The 20,000-nt window shown below is 33.6% G+C and overlaps 3 protein-coding genes across 3 annotated transcripts in view; all 3 read right to left on the bottom strand.

Annotated features, from left to right (window-relative positions):
• LOC115232042 (protocadherin beta-15-like) overlaps positions 1-4,176 on the bottom strand; it is a 9,099-nt gene extending 4,923 nt beyond the window's left edge. Inside the window, exons 1-2 of the mRNA XM_029801919.2 lie at positions 3,691-4,176; positions 1-873 (exon numbers count right to left, since the gene is read on the bottom strand). The exon at positions 1-873 is cut by the window's left edge and continues 1,543 nt beyond it. Of these exons, the coding sequence (XP_029657779.2) occupies positions 1-827 (827 nt within the window). The 5' untranslated portion in view covers positions 828-873; positions 3,691-4,176. The remainder of the gene's footprint in view (positions 874-3,690) is intronic.
• A 643-nt stretch (positions 4,177-4,819) lies between these two features.
• LOC115232040 (protocadherin beta-15-like) lies at positions 4,820-18,381 on the bottom strand. The gene is made up of 6 exons (XM_029801917.2): positions 17,296-18,381; positions 16,225-16,378; positions 12,461-12,580; positions 6,729-9,142; positions 5,119-5,272; positions 4,820-5,032 (listed from the first exon to the last, which is right to left on the bottom strand). Exons 1-6 carry the CDS (start codon positions 17,866-17,868, stop codon positions 4,917-4,919), a joined length of 3,531 nt encoding a protein of 1,176 aa, XP_029657777.2. The 5' UTR covers positions 17,869-18,381; the 3' UTR covers positions 4,820-4,916.
• Positions 18,382-18,485: 104 nt separating this feature from the next.
• Positions 18,486-19,651, bottom strand: LOC115232041 (protocadherin gamma-C4-like). The gene is made up of 2 exons (XM_029801918.1): positions 18,994-19,651; positions 18,486-18,877 (listed from the first exon to the last, which is right to left on the bottom strand). The coding sequence occupies exons 1-2, from the start codon at positions 19,649-19,651 to the stop codon at positions 18,486-18,488; spliced, it is 1,050 nt and encodes a 349-aa protein (XP_029657778.1).
• Between the last annotated feature and the right edge of the window lie 349 nt (positions 19,652-20,000).

Below are 20,000 nucleotides of genomic sequence, written 5' to 3'. Positions count from 1 at the left end.
ATCCCATTTTTACCACTATCCTTATCATTTGCAGAAGGAGTTAATATCGGTTTGTATATTTGATAAGTATTCTGAATAGAAATATTGTAGAGGTCATTTGAGAAAAGAGGTAAATTATCATTCTCATCTTCTACTATTATTGTTATCTTTAAGACACATTCTTTAGGTGGGGATCCCCCATCTGTAGCTGATACCTGAACATGATAGATATCTTTTTGCTCTCTGTCTAATTTTTCATTCAAAACAATTTCCAATCTGGATATTCCATCCACTCTTTTAGAAACAGACAGCACAAATTTCACAGAATTATTTCTCAATTTATAATTAATCAGCCTGTTCTGATATCCAACATCTTTATCAACAGCATTAGGTATAGCCTTCTTCATACCTTTACCATCTGCTTCCCTAAAATGTAGAGTGATTTCTTTCTGAGGAAACTCAGGTTGGTGGTCATTGGTGTCTTCTATTATGACTTTAATCTTTAAGATCTTCATAAATGTTTTATGTTTATGGATAGCAACTTTCACAGTTCTGTAACATTCAGTGTTATATCGACACAAAACTTCGGCATCCAAAGTTTGAGCTGTGTACAATTTTCCTTCTTTTGTTACATTAAACAGTTGAGTTCCTTTCTGTTTAAGTTGATTAAATGTGAAGAGACTGGCATCGTCAGTTAAAAGAGTTTTGGTGACAAGAGTTTCAGTAGCAATGTCACCTATGAAATAGTAAGGAACATTCTCCTCCTTTACATGAAAGGTAATGTCTTTACACAGACTACAATGCATACAAGAGAGAAGTATGCAAATTGCTACAAACATATCTGCCATTTGGATGAAGAAGGACTTCTATAGAAAACAAAAATGTAAACCACACCTGAAATGAAAATATAAAATCTAATTAAGAATATATATTCACAATTTTATTACAAATCCTCATGAAAAAGTTAAGAAACATTAAACACCCACATCATAAGATTAACCACACAAAACAATAGAATTTCAAAAAATATTCAATAAAAATCATATGTTGTTCACTAAAGAAACACCTACAACCAACAGTAATCATTAATAAACAGAGTGTTCAGTTCACTCTACAAGTCACAGTTCCATTCATAAAAAGTGAAATAAAATAAGATTTCCTTACACAACATTGTTCATGTACATGACAAAAGCAAAGTATGTAATATAAACTGTTCATAATTACTTATTCTGTTATTCTACTTGCAGAGGCACTTGGCAATGAACGATGTGATTTGAGGAAGAATTAAATGCTATGTCTATCAGGTTTAGCTGCTTCTCAAATTTGTGGTTTTGGGTTCAGTTTCATGGCATGGTACCTTAGATAAGTGTCTGCTACTACAGTTCCAGGCTGACTAAAGCCTTCTGAGTGGCTTTAGCACATGGGAACTGAAAGAAGCCTGTCTTATATATGAGTGTGTTTTATGTATACTCATGTCTAGATATCACAAGGTGGTTCTAAACAAGGGTGACCATTATATAGCCAGAGTTGCTCATTTCATGAAGCATGTCCGGTCAATGGGAAATGTTACTTTGCCGAGAAACAGGTGATGGTTGATAACAAATAGAGCATCTAGTTATAGAAATTCTGCCACAACAAATTCCAGCTGACCAATGTAAGAGTGGTAAAATGGACATTAAATGATGGGGATGATGATGACATAAATTAAGAAGCCTAGTTGTAAAACAAAAGTGTGTAAGCATATTTTTTCTATACTTTTGATATGCAGAAAAAGCCATTTCAATCACACAAATATTTGCTAGTTATCATCATCATCATCATCATCATCATCATTGTTTAACATCCGTTTTCCATGCTAGCATGGGTTGGACAACAGTAATGAATGAAGCTAACACTGTAATTTGCGCGTTTGTGATTCTGATAGCTGATCATTAATTAAATAGCATATATTTCCATGTGATGCAGATGGATATTGACAGCCTGATAAAGAAGGACTAATCAGTCGAAATAGATGGAACTCATGGAAGAGGGAGACTCAGGAAGATATGGGACGAAGTACCAAAGGACAACCTCAGAACACGGAACCTTTCATTGGAGATGACAAAAGACCAAGACATCTGGTGCCTTGCTGTACTCAGGAAGACCCACCCTCCACAGCAGAAGTGTTAAGGCCACCACCCCTGATGAAGAGGACTGGCCTACAAGAGTCCTGTGACAGTCACATGTAAAAAGCACTCATGTTGTTGCCACATTAAAAGCATCCAGCACACTGTAAAGTGGTTGACATTAAAACACAGAATTATTATTAATCTCTGACAACACTTCATTTTTAGATTTTAAAATAGAAAGAGATATTGATTTCAAATTTTGGCACAAGGCCAGCAATTCTAAGGTACAGGGTAAGTTGATTACATCTACTGGGGTGGATGTAATCAACTTATATTATCAATCCTGAAAAGAGGAAAGGCAAAGGTGACCTCAACAGAATTTGAACCCAGAATGTGAAGGCAGACAAAATGCTGCTAATCATTTTGCCGAGTGTGCTAACAATTCTGCCAACTCACTGCCTTGATAGTAATATTAAATTTTTGGAATAAAATAATCTTAGTTCATCATAGAAATAGTTGTGATGAACAAAATGGAGTATGGTATGGTCACAATGGAGTCTGATGGTAATAATTTCAATTTACTTGTATCTCTAACAACATTAGAACAACCTAACAAATCCCATATTTTTTCTTCAATAAAGACAATAGAAATAATCACCTATTGATGGATACCCCTAATTATGTAACTTCAGACATTTGACCTCCATTATTGAGTAAAATAAAAGCAAATATACACAAAAATAAATAAAAATCTTAGTAATGGAACAACATTACTCGTCACTGACATATCTGCTAATTAATAGTTTCAATTTTAAAAGAAATAACCAAAACAGGAGAATAGCAAACTAAATTCTTTAATTTCAAATCAAATTTCACCACAGTTGACTCTACCTAATTACAGGTATGAAGAGACAACACTAGAAACATACAGGTGTTGATTCAGTCAAATATAAGTAAAACACTAACCAGCAAAATTAAAATTGTTAGCATAAATTAAAAAAAACTAAAACATTTATTCAAATCTAGGTTAAATTATTTTAGTCAATAATTATTACTGATTGAAACATGGATAAAATCTAAGAAATTGTTATATTTAAGAAATTTAAATCTTCATAGAAGACAACAGTTTAGGAAAGTAAATGACAAAGCAGCAATCCATTTCCTTTACGTACTGTTTCCTTCCGTACCAAGGCTAAACTCTTTAACAAATAAGTGTCTCATGAGGATACAACAAAACAAATGTATGTATTGAAAATAACTGAAATATTTGGATCTCAGTTAATAAAAGTATATTACAAACTGAGGACTGAGAAAGAAAAGCTAAAAAGAAAAGGCCATTTGTAAAGAGATAAAACTATGGATATATTAGGATAAGTAATAAGGATTTTGTGGCAAGTTGAAATGAATCATCATGAAGAACTATAGAGAAACACAGTAACATTTGGAATAAAAAATGGAAAAGACAAAGGAAATTCTAAATATAATTAAAAGATTTTTCCTTTATGAGAATCTAAATTAGAAATTTGTTAGTTTTGTAATAAAGAAAATATATAAATTTCATAATGTAAATTATACAGGAATATAATATTAATGACAGACTTACATTTATTGAGTAAAATCCTTTGTTGTATAAACTGTGACTTGGTCCCAATGTTCTGTTGTTAATGGTTGTTTGTGTCACTGCTGCTATGGTGTGACAATGGCTTCATGTTGATGGAATAGTGTTGGTGGTGAGTCAGTGGGAACCAGCAGTTCCCTCTCAAGTCTTCCTCTGTAGCTGTGTGATGTTTAGTGAGTGTGTAAGTATACGAATGTGTGTGTGTGTGAGATGGGTGATGCTTATTCCAGTTTCACTCAGACTATTTCCCCTCACACAGAAGAAGAAAGAAAGAATACAGAATATCAGCCCCACTAACAGTCAGCCATGTTAAGTCTATACAACACCAATATGCCTGATGTAGAAAAAGACTGGCGTGTGTATATATATATACATTCAGTGTTTCATATAGATCTTATATTAACAAAACATTATTGTTGTTAGTAAATACATTTACTAACTTATGATGTAACACAAAATTCATAATGGAAAATACTGATAAATATGTTTATAAATGAGGATATTTTGAAATAATTTATATTTTATGACCTAATTTCTAAAAAACCATCAGTTGTCCTTATAAACACAGAAGGAATGTTTAAAAAAATGTCTAAATGCTGTAAGACAATAGTCTTCTTAAGAAAGTCATTTCTTGTTTCTTAAATGCCTTACATAATTAATTTTTCATCATATATTTTGATTGTCTATTTAAACATAAACATTCAAGACACTACTTATCAATTGCCAAACTTCCTTATTGCTATTTTAATATATCCGTATCAGCTGAACAAAGTTAAAACATGGTCTGGTTTTCACAATTTTTATTATGGTACTTTAACATTAAAAAAATATTTTGTAATGCTCGTTAAGTTAAATTAGCACTCTCATACACTATATATATGAAAATGCTAATTTAACATTATGAGCATTACAAAATATTTTTTAATGTTAAAGGACCATAATAAAAAACGTAAAAATCAGACCATGTTTTAACTATATTCAACTGATATGTTATTGTATATACATTTACACAAATTTGAAACAATATATATTATATATATGTATATATATTGGTGAGATGAAACATTGTCCAATCCAGCAGAAAATGATTCAAGTGATATTAACATAAAACATTCATTACTCATTCTTAATATATTTTGAAGACTTAAAGATCCACTACAAATTTATATAATGTGAAAGGTTAGGAGTTTGTAAGTAATAATTGTAACTGATCAGTTGTTTATAACATCAGGTGTAGCAGGGAGTTGTCTTTCTGGAGGTTTCACATATCTGTCCTGGGGCAGTTTCTCAGTGTTGGCTGTGGGGTCCTGTTGCATACCATAGATAGCTGGAACATATACAATGGTAATACATAGAGTCAGTTTTGTATATTATATTTATCCTTGTTATTCTCTTAGTTTAAACTACCCTTACCTGACATTGCTGGTATTTCTTCATACTGTCTACTTGACCGCTCACTCCAGCACTGTCCACTGCTCTTACGACTGGTCAGTGTGTCAGTGGGATAGTTAGAGGATGGTCTGTTGTCTCCATAAGATGTCACCTCAATCGGTTGACTGTATTTCTGCTGGAAAATACAATAGTAACAAGATATAGATAATATAATTGATACTTTCTCTGGAGTTGTATGCATCCATCTTTGGTATAAAACAACTGCCTACTTTTTTACCAATATCAATCCGTTTGGCAAAATAATTGTAAAATAATTTCTTATGCAGACACAAGGTCCTTTTTATGGAAAGAATACAGTCAATAGAACTGCCCTCCATACATAACTGGTATGAAAGGCAAACTCCAGCAGCATTTTGACTCAGCATACAACTAGATACAAATACTGTCAAACAATTAATCCAATGCTTTACCATTTCTGATGCTACTCACCTTTTTGGATGATCAAAAAAAGAATGAAAATCTTTGAAAACCACAGAGGTTTGTTAAACTCAGGTCCTAGTTCTAGTTTTAGAAACACTTAGTGAATGAGAGATGACTAAAGCATTAGTTAGCAATGAAGACTATTCTAAATAATATTCTCATATGTCATAGCACAAGGTTTGCAGAATAAGCAGACAATTTTCCATGTAAAAAATATGAAACACACACAAAAAAAAGGTGATAAAGTGTAATAGCAATCTTCAATATCAAATATAAATAAATAGTAATATCCTCTAGATTGGTGACCAAAATTAATAAAAGAACAGAAGTGCTAAGGGTACAAGGAGTACTTTGGAGTGTATGGAATTTAAAGTTTACAAATAGAGTAGGGTATCACTTGGATACAGACTGATGACAGTAATGCTAAACTGATATAATTCGATATGGTACCAGGCATAAATAATTTACTAAAATAAGGAGCATGAATTTTCCACATTGAAATAATCTAAGATGAAGACATCATGAAAGATGTCAAAACTCCTCATCAACACTAAAGCAGAATCAAAGAAAAGGTAATGATGAGAATGATAAACAATACAGCAATGAATAATAATGACGATGACAAACTGAAATAAGAGGAGCAAACGGAAAAAGACATAGAATACTATTTAGTGACAGATTATAAAATTAACCCCTTCAATACCATCCCACCTGACACCACACATAGCTGCATAAAATAAAATTACTGCTTTAACCCTTTTGATACCAACCCAACTGAAACTGGCTCTGGCTCTGAGTACAAATGTCTTGTTTTCATAAGTTTTCAATTGAAATCTTCCAACACACCTTAGTCACAATTTATGTTCCTAACACTAGCTTAATGATAATGAAGTTATTTTACTAAATTCTTTGTTATGTTTAAAGTAATTGAAAGAAAGACAGAGCATCCCAAAATAAATACAGTAATGAAAGGGTTAAAGCAATATAGATTAAAGCTTTTCCAACAAAATTTCATGTTCATTCACATCCCGAACACCAGCCTAATTCAACAGTTATTTTAGTAAATTCTTTGTTTTTTCCAAAATTAATTAAGACAAAGGTGATGTGTTTGAAAAGTAAGAATATAGTAACAAAACAGTGAAAAAGCTTACCCTGATAGACTTCTGAAGTGTCCGACTCATTGTTGACGTCTTCCAGTCTTCAGTATAGTAATGGCTCCTTGAATGACCATATCTCTCTGACATCTCTCCTCGATTACCTGACATCACAGGTACACTGTTGTTACCTTGATAGATCAACTGTCTCATCTCATTGCGACATTGGTATGCCTGTTTCTCTTCTGCTGTTCTTTCAGATGAGCTATTTCTCACATTGTTACATCTCACAATACACAGGGTTATAGAAACCACAATAGCTATAGATACTATCACAGCTGCTACTACAATGATAATCAACAATGTTGCATCTATTGTGTTATCACTTGGTAGGTGCACAGCTGTGAACATTGGTGACGTCTTGTTACTAACAGTCAGTGTCAAAGACACACTAGTTGTTGCTGACAGAACTGGAGTACCACTGTCTTTTACAACAAACTCAAGCTCATATGATCCGGCATCATTTTGGTAAACTGTGCGAGAGTAAGATAACACACCAGTGAACGAATCCAGTTTAAATAACTGTCTCTCGTTACCTGAAACGATTTCATACCTGAGAAAAGCATTCATGTGACTGTCTATATCAGATGCTTTCAGAACTGTGATGTCGTTCTTACTTTGCGGATGATAGTGGACATTAAGAGTGAAAGGGTCAACACTAGGAAATGTAAAATATGGAGCATTATCATTTCTATCCAATACTTCCACTTCAACATTCACTGTGTTATTCAGAGATGGGCTTCCATTGTCTTTCACAAAAACCTCAAACTCATAGAAATCTCTGTGTTCTCTGTCTAAAGACTGGTTTGTTGAAATAAAGCCAGAGTTGATAATCTGGAATGGCAGACGATATTTCTGTTTATTTCTCAGAGAATAGGACAATTCACCTCCCTTACCAATATCTGGGTCTGTAGCATTGATAAAGCCAATAGGGAAATTAGCTTTGTCATTCTCATAGGTAAGGAACTTGAATGTGTCTTTCGTGAAGTGTGGTTCTACATCATTCACATCCAACACTTGGATTGACAGATCTTTATCAGTTTTCAGAGCAGGTAATCCTTTATCTTCACACGACACAGTAAAGTGATAATGTTCCTGTGTCTCTCTGTCTACTGCTTTCTTTAGAACTATTTTATATTCCTTTGATCCCATTGACTGTAGTTTGAATGTGTCATCTTTGATATGACAGTTCACCTGTCCATTGTGTCCAACATCGTTGTCAGTGACCATCACATAAGCAATGAAACTACCAACTTTGATGTCTTCCAGAATGGTAGCTGTGTTGTGATTCTGTGTAGAAATAAAGTTCACATCAATATTTGGGTGATTGTTGTGTTGGTTGATAACATTTACCATAACAGTTGCTATGGTACTGAGAGGAGGGTTGCCACCATCTCTGGCTTCAATGTATAATTTTAAAGAATTTTTTGTGTCAACCTCTAAAGATTGTACTAAGAAAATTTTTCCAGTACTTTTATCTAAATGAAAGTATCTCTTCATTTTTTCTGCAGTCTTTCTACTGAAATAATAAGATATTTTACCGTTCTTGCCAATATCCAAATCACTGGCAGATAATGTGACTACTGGAATGTTCTTTTTATGTTTATGTTCAATAGAAACATTGTAGATACTTTGAGAAAATTGCGGCCTGTTATCATTTTCATCTTCTACAGATATTTTCACATTTAAAACAGATTGTTTTGGTGGAGTTCCTCCATCTTTAGCAATGACTTCAATATTGTAGTTGTCTTTTGTTTCTCTGTCTAAATTCTCTTCTAAAATAATTTCTAATGATGATATACCATCAGCTTGTTTGGCAACTAATAAAGAGAAATGTTCATTATCCTCTTTCAATTCATAATTAATTAAGCTGTTCTTATAACCCATATCATTATCCACAGCATTGGGTATTGATAGTTTTGAACCTTTACTATCTCTCTCTGAAAACTGAATGTTGACTTCTTCAGTTGGAAACTCAGGTTGGTGGTCATTGATGTCTTCTATTATGACTTTAATCTTTAAGATCTTCATAAATGTCTTGGATTTGTGAACAGCAACTTTAACGATTTCAAAACATTCTTTCTCATAACTACACACAGACTCAGCATCCAATGTCTCAACAGTGTACAGTTTACCTGTTCTCGTCACATTGAACAACTGTTCTCCCTTTTGTTGCAGTTGACTAAATGTAATTAAATCCTTGTTCTTTAAATAGGAGCTGTCTGCCTTCTGTAAGTCAGTAGCAATGTCCCCTACATAAGTGTAGGAATTCTTCTCTTCTTCAACATGGTAAGTGATATCTTCACTTAAATAACAGTGGAAGAAAGTCAGTAAAACACACAGAAATCGCAACATCTCTGGTTTTGTTGTTAATACAGTATCCAAGGGAAAGACAGCTTCAAATGTTCGGTCTGAAATAGAAATATTCATTGCATTATTGAGAAAAAAGAAACATAACTGGTCATAATGTTTATTCATCTACTCTAAATTCTTTTCTATTTTGGTTGTTGCCATATGAAAAATGTTAATTAAAAAATACTTATTAATCTATTTGTATATTAATGAGAAATCAATGTAAATTTACAAAAGCTACAATATGAAACACATCCCTCTTTACATGTAGTTTTTTATTGTTCAAATGATGCAAATGAATTTCTTTAATAGGGATATGATGCAAACAAGAAACAACAATGACAGTAATGTTAAATATTAAAATTCCAACAAACTGATCCTTTTATACCAACCAAACTGTCTTTGAATGCAGCCTCTTCTAGGAACATTGATTATTATACACAAACTAGAATAACACACTCTGCATATATATCTATGGTATAGACTCTGATTAAAGCAAAGTGTATCATAAGACGCATATAAGAATTGTGAATTAATCTTAGATAATTTCTCATCAACTCCATGCCATGTTTACATGCAAGCAGAATTATAAGGAGACATTGCATAACTATGCTTGTTCAGGCAGAGCATAACAGACAATAACAAGGAACTGCTTCAGTGCTCATTCTTGGCAATTAACAGAAAATCCCTGACCATCTAAACATTGCTTTTCTTAACCTGATATTAATCTATGTCTAATATTTTGGTATGACTGTAAGGTACCAGAGAGAGAGAGAAAGAGAGAGAGCAGTGGATGTATCAAATACTTTTCTTCTCTTTCATCACAATTATGTATACACATGTCATACATGGTAAAGCTTGAGTTAATTCGCTGGTGCCAGTATATCTAAAGAAACATGGCACAGCTTTATATCCCAACTTACATTACAAAATAGCTGACTTATCTAATCTATAGTGTTACCATTTTGTAGAGATATTCTCAGGAAAAAACGTCTCCACCAACTATTAAGAAAGAATAAGCATGATGCTGTGAGATATGAAAGAAATTCAGTTATATTAGCGACAATACAGTCCCCATTAATAGTAACACACACGTAAATTACGATTGATCAAATTAGATCTAATTCTCCTATTTTAACATGTTCAGTACTTGAATTATTATTCTTGATGCTGATAAAACATCTTACCTATTTAATACAAATATCAGTTGAATTCACAAACATTTTGATTAACTGTTTTCATGGAAGAAGTCAATTACAAGGATACTGATAAGAGATGTATCTCCAGTCATTTATAGAATGCTTTGACAATATGATGTAGGGAAGATATAAAATGCAATAATTAAGGAGCAACTATAATAAAATGTTTAGTTAAATCTATTGAAGGGAGTAGAGAGAAAATATATTGCTTATTTCTAGCAGGAATAAAAACTAACCAATATATTAAAGGAACTGTGGCTAAAATAATATGAAAATCTACAAATGGAAAGAATGTCTAAATTAAAAGTGGAAATGAAGTAAATATCTTTTGAAATTGTTTTATATGATAAAATACATTTAAATTATTCAAAATTAACAAATCAATATTGAAAACTAGTTCAAGCCTAAATGTTCAAGAATGTAGGTTTAGATTTTTCATAAGTGATCCACCCATATGGTTAGTGCTCCTATGATTTGGGGAATAAAATATGAATATTTCAAAGGCATTGCTGTTAAATATCCATATGCATACAGGGACATACATTTCTAGATCTCATATTGTAAATGTAACAGTTTATATATATATATATATATGATAAGACAATCAATACTTCATTTCATTTTATTATATATACTATTTATACTATATATTCTATATTCTACATTAATATCATAAAGAATATAAATAAAACATAAAAAACAGACAGAGTTGGAATTTCTTTGAATAATATATATCCCTCTATACACAATCATACAAACCCCTTTATATATATATATATATATATAAACTGTTACATATACAATATGAGATATATATACACACATACATACAAACTCCTTGGCCTCTACCTCAATGGTCATACTTTCAATGAGAAATTTTACATTTAAACTAATTAGAATAAACCTCACATATACTTCAATGATTACATACAACATAATTACTACGAATATAATGAAAATGACAGGGTAAAATATGAAACAGGAAACTGCTACGTACTCAAAATAATTTTTAAAATATACAGTTAAGTCAAAATAAATATTCCATTTCTTTAATGTTCTCCTGTTAGTAAATTATATGATAGCCATTATGGAAAAGAAGACATTCAATATGAACTGACACAGATCTAATATGGCCACCATCAGAATATTACATTTTCATATTACAGGAAGGCTACATATGAAATCATTATTTCACGTAATTTGAATAAATAATATTGAACAATAAACTTACCTTCATTGTGTGTAAAATCCTTTGTTGTATAAACTGTGACTTGGTCCCAATGTTCTGTTGTTAATGGTTGTCTGTGTCACTGCTGCTATGGTGTGACAATGGCTTCATGTTGATGGAATAGTGTTGGTGGTGAGTCAGTGGGAACCAGCAGTTCCCTCTCAAGTCTTCCTCTGTGAATGTGTGGTGTATAAAGCGTGTGTGTAATATACACTTAGAAAAGGAGAGGGAGTAGGATGGGTGATGTTTAGTGTATATGTGTGTGTGAGAGAGGGAGAGAGAGAGGGGGAGATGGGTGATGCTTACTCCAGCCTCATTCCAACTAGATGCAGTTTCCCTCTCAAAGGCAAGAAAAAGATACACTATCAGCTCCACTAACAGTCAGCCATGATAAGTCTATATAACACCAACATGTCTGATGTGGAGAGAGACTGATATAGAAATCCTTAGAACAGAGAGGTTATATTAACAAAATATGGCTGATGTTGTTAATGTGTGTGTAATTTAAAATGTAAATACAATATTGACAATAACAGTTAGTGTGTGTGTCTGACCTAACTCTCTTATTCAGGATAGATTTGGAAAATTTAAACAAGATATGTAAACAGAGAAAGTATATCTATATGAAAATTATTTATCATAATTTAACAAACTGTTTAAATTTTAGATTTTATTTTCCTCGTCTGAGTTTTTATTTTTAAATTCTTAAAATATTTCTTTTGCCTATGCAATTAAAGTGTTAGAATTTGATTGAAATTGTTCATATCCAAAGCTGCTAAATTAGTCTTCTAAGGAAATATCCCATATACATATACACACACACAAGAATATAACTAATTCAATGCAGATAATATTATTATGTAACTAATATATTTCTGTTGTTTTTAAATACTGTGTGAATGTTGAAGGTGAGATATTATTTCTGTTGTGTTCCTCTCTCAACCTCACTTAACTGACAACAACATCTGGTGTTGAAGGTAACTGTCTCTCTGGAGGTTTCACATATCTGTCTTGGTAATGGTCTCTCTCACTGGTGCTTGATACATCGGGTGGGGCACCACCATAGATTCCTGAAACACACACATATATAAAATAATCTTAGATATTCTACATAAAGAAAGGTTATTAATTGGAAATCAATCTTTTGCCCACATTCAGTGAATAAGATTATAGTCAGTTAGTTAAACTAAAATATAAAATTAAAACAACAATAATAATTAAAATAATTTACATTGAAATGATATCTTAATTAGATTGGAATTGTTAAATAAAATACAGTTCATTTAGTGACTTCTCTGGTTCACAAGCTGATCAAATTAGACGAATGTATAACTGTTCTTGAAGGCTAAGTTTATGAATAAGAAATAAATATTTCATCATAAAAAAACTTCTAAAACTCCTTTTATATTATAAAATTAATTTACTTTTCATTAACTCATTTACATTGTCATCTGTAACAGGTTTTTGATGAGCCAGCAAGGTGGTCTTTATGGATTGCAGTATACGTGAGTAATTAACCTGCTAGAAATAACAGTCAAATTTCCCTCAATTCAAACCCTTGTTGTCCTTAAAAAGGAAAGATAATAAACTAACACAGTCCTAGATACACTATGTGTTGAAAAGAGAAAGCATGATCCTGACTTGACTTGAATATCATTGGTCATATATCTAGTGAGTCAAATGTGACCTAGGGCTAAATTATAACAATATATGCCTCTGTATTGTTGGGCTAACTGACCTAATCTCAATTAGGAATAGTTTTAAAACAAAACTATTGGCCTTGTTAGGGTTTTCTTGTCATTGCTTTGGTATGATAGACCATAGACCTACTTTCAGTATAGTCAATAAAGTAACCATACTCTGATAACATATCAATTCACATAAACAAGAAGATTAGGGGAAAATTAGTCAGGTACTGCTGGTAGGGACCAAGAAGAAATACTTCATATAATTTGACAGTTTCAAGAATATACTTTCAATTTCAGTTAGACATGTTGACATAAATATTTCAGTACAAGATTAGTGGAGATATTAAAACAGACAGTGATGTGTATATTTAAAAGAAATGTGTTCACTATCTAAACATAAAGATTTGGAAATACAGATAATCAGAATGTGGAGATTGAAAACAGAAACAATCCCCATAATAACAGGTAGTTTGGAAAGGGTTAAAAAGTTGTGGACAAATTCATAATCAATATCTCAGTAATTAGACAAGCACAAACATACAGACAACAGCACTACCAAACACTGCACATGCTTGGAATTATATTGTGTTTTTCTTTTTTAATATTATAGTTAGGAGGAAAGGCAGTGTCGATGACGTGTTAGTGGGCCTCTGCTATTGCTGGGAGGAGGGAGGAAGATAGTCTCACAGCTGGCTCCTGACCTAAATGCTTGCAACAAAGTAGGCTTTGCTAAAGGCACCTAAGATGCCAAGTGGTAGAGCTAAATAGGGTGAGAGAGTTACGTCTATCACACAAGCAGACTATAGCACAAACTGAACTCAGAAAGCAAAGAGCCTGATCAAATAGCAGAGGACTTATGGTCCAACATTCTTACAGTTCGGCCAACCCATTGCCTTGAATCAGTACTTTTTAATGACCTTAAAATGATGGAAAACAAAGGTGACCTTGGCAGGCTTTGACATCAGAGGGCAGAGAGTCAACTGATACCACAAACCATTTGGTTTGACACTGTAATGGCTCTGCCAATTCACCACCTAATTATACAACTTGTAAAACATTGCATGTAGTCAAAACACATGATGCTGTGTTCAATTATGCAATGATAGCACAAAATGACAATAAAAAATCATGGAATGATAATTCTAACAATATTAATACATACACTCGCGGAGTGGTTGGCGTTAGGAAGGGCATCCGGCCGTAGAAACACTGCCAGATCAGACTGGGCCTGATGCAGCCTTCTGGCTTCACAGACCCCAGTTGAACCGTCCAACCCATGCTAGCATGGAAAACGGACGCTAAATGATGATGATGATTAATAATAAGGATAATTTTCACTTACGGTACAAGAGAAGTGGATAGTGTTAATAATATTTACCTCAGTAGTTTGTAATTCATAAATCTAACTAATAATATACACTGCTAGCTGAGCTGTCCAGGGGCTGTCTTAGCAGATGGAAAGATATCAGTGATTACTGGGGTACCATTGTTGAATTCTGTCACAGTGTTACAGCTGACTGGGTGAATAACCAGATGACTTAGCTGCTGAAAGATCCGAAGGCTTTACTGGCTTATCCCAAACAGTATCACAGTTGAGTTACTAGGTGGAAGATCTAATTGGTCATCTATCAACAGACTCTACTGGTTTACCACTGTTGTTACACCTAACTGAATTAATAGAGGGATACTAAGCTGATGAAGGGTCAATAAACTCTACTATGTCACAAACAATAGCAGAACTGACTGAGTTAATAGCAAGCTGACCAAACTGATAAAAAATTCATGTGTCAACATTACGGAATTCTGACGTGACTAAAGACAATTAATTAAGCCTTGCTCAAGCCATCCATTTAATTGTAGGTCTTGTAGGGTGTGAATGCCTCTTTCCAATACCAACAAAGAAGGAGCCAGATTGACAATACAAGGTGAGGAAACAAAATAATACATCTTGTTGAATTGACTGTTCCACATGAAAACAATGCAGATGCAACTCAGGTTAGGAAAGATGAGTGACATGAGATGCTGCACGAAGACTGTATAGCTGCTGGTTGGAGAGTAATAAGACCTCTTTATAGAAGTTGGATGTAGAAGTTTTATTGGAACCAAACTGAGACAGTGGATGCTATCAATTGGTGTCAAAACTATGCAAGCAAATGTCATCTTGAAAGAGATCTAGTGGAGAGAGAGCCAGAGATTGAGTATAGCTGAAGGAATGATGAAGCTTGGCTGGAGAAGTGATGACCCTGAAATGGACCCAAGGTTGAATACAAGTCAGTCAAACCAGGAGGTGAAGCCTCACATCAGGAAAGCTGGAGGCAGAAGAGGCAGTGCACTGTAAAGCTGTCAAGTGGAAGGCATCAAAACAGTTCACACTCTCTTCTGATGACCCCTAAAACCTTCTGGCATCCAGTACATGGAGTCTTTGACTGACTGCATTTGCATAAGAAAGCTGTTTCCAAGTTTCTATAAAGAAATGTATGATAAATGAATGCTTGGTGTTTAGTCTGCAAGCAACTTTGAACTCAAGTAATTGTATGTATATGAAAGACAACAAGAACTTATCCTACCTAAAATATGGATAGTGGAAGCACATGGCCTAGTGGTTAGAGCAGCGGACTCACGGTCGAGGAATCGCAGGTTTGAATCTCAGACCAGGCAATGTGTGTGTTTATGAGCGAAACACCTAAGCTCCATGCGGCTCCGGCAGAAGGTAATGGTGAACTTCTGCTGACTCTTTCACCACAACTTTCTCTTACTCTTTTCCCCTGCATCTTACAGCTCACCTGCAACGGACCAGCATCCTGTCCAGGTGGGGAACCTATACGCCAAGGAAACCGGGAGATCCGGCCCTTATGAGCCAGGCATGGCTTGAGAAGGAACAAACAAAATATGGATATCTATTTGACCACAGCCAAGAGTGGAATGATGACCTATCAATGAATACTTCTGAATTTAAGCAAGTAAATTGATGACCAATGATAATTAATTAATCAATTATAAAATATTGAAGAAGATAGTTATCCTACCTGACATTGCTGGTATTTCTTCATACTGTCTACTTGACCGCTCACTCCAGCACTGTCCACTACTCTTACGACTGGTCAGTGTGTCAGTGGGATAGTTAGAGGATGGTCTGTTGTCTCCATAAGATGTCACCTCAATCGGTTGACTGTATTTCTGCTGTAAAATACAATAGTAACAACACATACTATAAATATATCATTTAGGATTAACAGTGCCATATCTGATATTGAATAATTTAACCTAGTTTTGTATTAAGAAAAGATAAAACATTAGGTTTATAAGCCCAAAACTTCACTCTATAATTACATACAGGCATATAGCATAGTGGATAAGAGTGCAGGCTACTAACCCTCAGATTCTAAGTTCAATCCCAGACATTGTGTTGGCATGTGTAGTATTACTAGTATATCTGTAGTTATCCATGTCATTCATTTTACACAAAATGTTTTACGATGCTTGCAGTCTATTCATTTACATATGTGGAAGACGAGATAATAAATGCTTAAATATTCAAGCATGATTCACAATCAGTATTGGTTATCTCTCCATGTAACCAGGTGTATGTAAGCAATATACACTCATCATATTATGGCAGTAAAATATGAACAAATGGTTTTTATCTAAACAGCACAAAGTTATTGGGTTTTAACTACATGTATCTGGTGGTTAAGTCAATATTCCAAAACCTGCTATTTAAAGGTTATAAATACTATGTAAAGTTTATGTTACTTGATAAAATTAATAATATTAAGTTGGAAAGAAAGAACAGTGCATTTGCATATAATTATCTAAAGTACAATTTTGATGACTAATTTGAAATTTTAAAATATATAAATATCATCATGGTGTTTATGTTTTAATTATCTCAAATGGGGTTATCTGAAAGAACACATAAAAAATGTCCAAGTGATTAAAAATAAATTCTATAACAATGAGAATACTGATACAAAATACAAGAAAATCATACATTCATACTTTTTGGTAAACTTCTGCTCATTGTCAATGCTTTTAAGTCATATAATTATTGAACAAACATTCACTGCTACCAAATAGTCAATCCAAGTAAAGCTTACCTTTGTAGACTTCTGAAGTGTCCGACTCATTGTCGATGTCTTCCAGTCTTCAGGATAGTAATGGCTCCTCGAATGACCATATCTGTCTGTCATCTCTCCTCGATTACCTGACATCACAGGTACACTGTTGTTACCTTGATAGATCAACTGTCTCATCTCATTGCGACATTGGTATGCCTGTTTCTCTTCTGCTGTTCTTTCAGATGAGCTATTTCTCACATTGTTACATCTCACAATACACAGGGTTATAGAAACCACAATAGCTATAGATACTATCACAGCTGCTACTACAATGATAATCAACAATGTCGCATCTATTGTGTTATCACTTGGTAGGTGCACAGCTGTGAACATTGGTGACGTCTTGTTACTAACAGTCAGTGTCAAAGACACACTAGTTGTTGCTGACAGAACTGGAGTACCACTGTCTTTCACAACAAACTCAAGCTCATATGATCCGGCATCATTTTGGTAAACTGTGCGAGAGTAAGATAACACACCAGTGAACGAATCCAGTTTAAATAACTGTCTCTCGTTACCTGAAACGATTTCATACCTGAGAAAAGCATTCATGTGACTGTCTATATCAGATGCTTTCAGAACTGTGATGTCGTTCTTACTTTGCGGATGATAGTGGACATTAAGAGTGAAAGGGTCAACACTAGGAAATGTAAAATATGGAGCATTATCATTTCTATCCAATACTTCCACTTCAACATTCACTGTGTTATTCAGAGATGGGCTTCCATTGTCTTTCACAAAAACCTCAAACTCATAGAAATCTCTGTGTTCTCTGTCTAAAGACTGGTTTGTTGAAATAAAGCCAGAGTTGATAATCTGGAATGGCAGACGATATTGCTGTTTATTTCTCAGAGAATAAGACAATTCACCTCCCTTACCAATATCTGGGTCTGTAGCATTGATAAAGCCAATAGGGAAATTAGCTTTGTCATTCTCATAGGTAAGGAACTTGAATGTGTCTTTCGTAAAGTGTGGTTCTACATCATTCACATCCAACACTTGGATTGACAGATCTTTATCAGTTTTCAGAGCAGGTAATCCTTATCTTCACACGACACAGTAAAGTGATAATGTTCCTGTCTCTCTGTCTACTGCTTTCTTTAGAACTATTTTATATTCCTTCGATCCCATTGACTGTAGTTTGAATGTGTCGTCTTTGATATGACAGTTCACCTGTCCATTGTGTGTCCAACATCATTGTCAGTGACCATCACATAAGCAATGAAGCTACCAACTTTGATGTCTTCCAGAATGGTAGCTGTGTTGTGATTCCGTGTAGAAATAAAGTTCACATCAATATTTGGAGGATTGTTCTGCTGGTTGATGACATTTACCATAACTGTTGCTATGGAACTCAGAGGAGGACTGCCATCATCTCTGGCTTCGATGTATAATTTAAAAGACTCTTCTTTATCAATTTTTGAAGATGTAGCTAAATATAATTTTCCAGTATTTTCATCTAAATTAAAGTTTCTCTTCACTTTCTCAGTAGTTTTCCTAGCAAAATAGAAAGATATTTTACCATTCCTGCCAATATCTAAATCACTGGCAGATAATGTGACTACAGGAATATTCTTTTTATGTTTATGTTCAATAGAGACATTGTAGATACTTTGAGAAAATTGTGGTGCATTATCATTTTCATCTTCTACAGATATTTTCACATTTAAAATGGACTTTTTTGGGGAGTTCCTCCATCTTTAGCAATGACTTCAATATTGTAATTGTCTTCTTTTTCTCTGTCCAATTTCTCTTCTAAAATAATTCGTAATGTTGATATTTCATCTGTTTGTTTAGAAACTGATAAAGAAAAACGTCCATTATCCTTTTTCAATTCATAAGTAATTAAGCTGTTTTCTGGACTCATATCTTTGTCGATAGCATGAGGTATGGGCCTTTTCATGCCTTTACCATCTCCATCTCGGAAATGTATAGTAATGTCCTTCTCAGGAAACTCAGGTTGGTGGTCATTGATGTCTTCTATTATGACTTTAATCTTTAAGATCTTCATAAATGTCTTGGATTTGTGAACAGCAACTTTAACGATTTCAAAACATTCTTTCTCATAACTACACACAGACTCAGCATCCAATGTCTCAACAGTGTACAGTTTACCTGTTCTCGTCACATTGAACAACTGTTCTCCCTTTTGTTGCAGTTGACTAAATGTAATTAAATCCTTATTCTTTAAGAAGGAGCTGTCTGATTTCTGTAGGTCAGTAGCAATGTCCCCTATATAGGTATAGGGACCATTCTCTTCTTTAACATGGTATGTGATATCTTCACTTAGACAACAGTGGAAGAAAGTCAATAAAAGACACAGGTGTAACAACATCTCTGGGCTTGATTTTAATACAGTATCCAGGTTGGAGATGGCTTCAAATATTCAGTCTGAAATAGAAATTAATATTGTCTTTAATTACTGAGCTTAAATACATTATTTCATTTGCTTAAATGCATTGATATTTTTAAACTAATGAACTGATGATCAATCATTCCAATCATTACTTACAAAGTACCCATTTTTTGGCAGTCTAAAGAAATGGTTCAATCTTGTATATATGTCTTTGCTTTCATCAAATTCATTCTAATAGAAAATTCATTTGTGTAAATAATGTTAGAAACTAGCAATTCCCTTGGACGATGCTGGTTTCTTTTACATTTACCAGTTAACAAATTAGTAA

The sequence above is a fragment of the Octopus sinensis genome, unplaced genomic scaffold (genome assembly GCF_006345805.1).
Source record: "Octopus sinensis unplaced genomic scaffold, ASM634580v1 Contig19163, whole genome shotgun sequence".
NCBI lineage: Eukaryota > Metazoa > Mollusca > Cephalopoda > Octopoda > Octopodidae > Octopus > Octopus sinensis.
This window is presented reverse-complemented; position numbering and strand designations above follow the sequence as displayed.

What these genes read in the sequence shown, in the direction of transcription:
- LOC115232040 (XM_029801917.2), bottom strand. Translation starts at nt 17,868, where the DNA reads ATGAATGCTTTTCTCAGGTATGAAATCGTTTCAGGTAACGAGAGACAG. An exon ending in ACCAGATGTTGTTGTCAGTT is followed by an intron (nt 9,143 to 12,460) that starts AAGTGAGGTTGA and finishes TTTCTATTTCAG; the next exon opens with ACCGAACATTTGAAGCTGTC. An exon ending in AGAAATACCAGCAATGTCAG is followed by an intron (nt 5,033 to 5,118) that starts GTAAGGGTAGTT and finishes TATATGTTCCAG; the next exon opens with CTATCTATGGTATGCAACAG.
- LOC115232041 (XM_029801918.1), bottom strand. Translation starts at nt 19,651, where the DNA reads ATGTTGTTACACCTGTGTCTTTTATTGACTTTCTTCCACTGTTGTCTA. An exon ending in TGGAGGAACTCCCCAAAAAA is followed by an intron (nt 18,878 to 18,993) that starts GTCCATTTTAAA and finishes ATATTCCTGTAG; the next exon opens with TCACATTATCTGCCAGTGAT.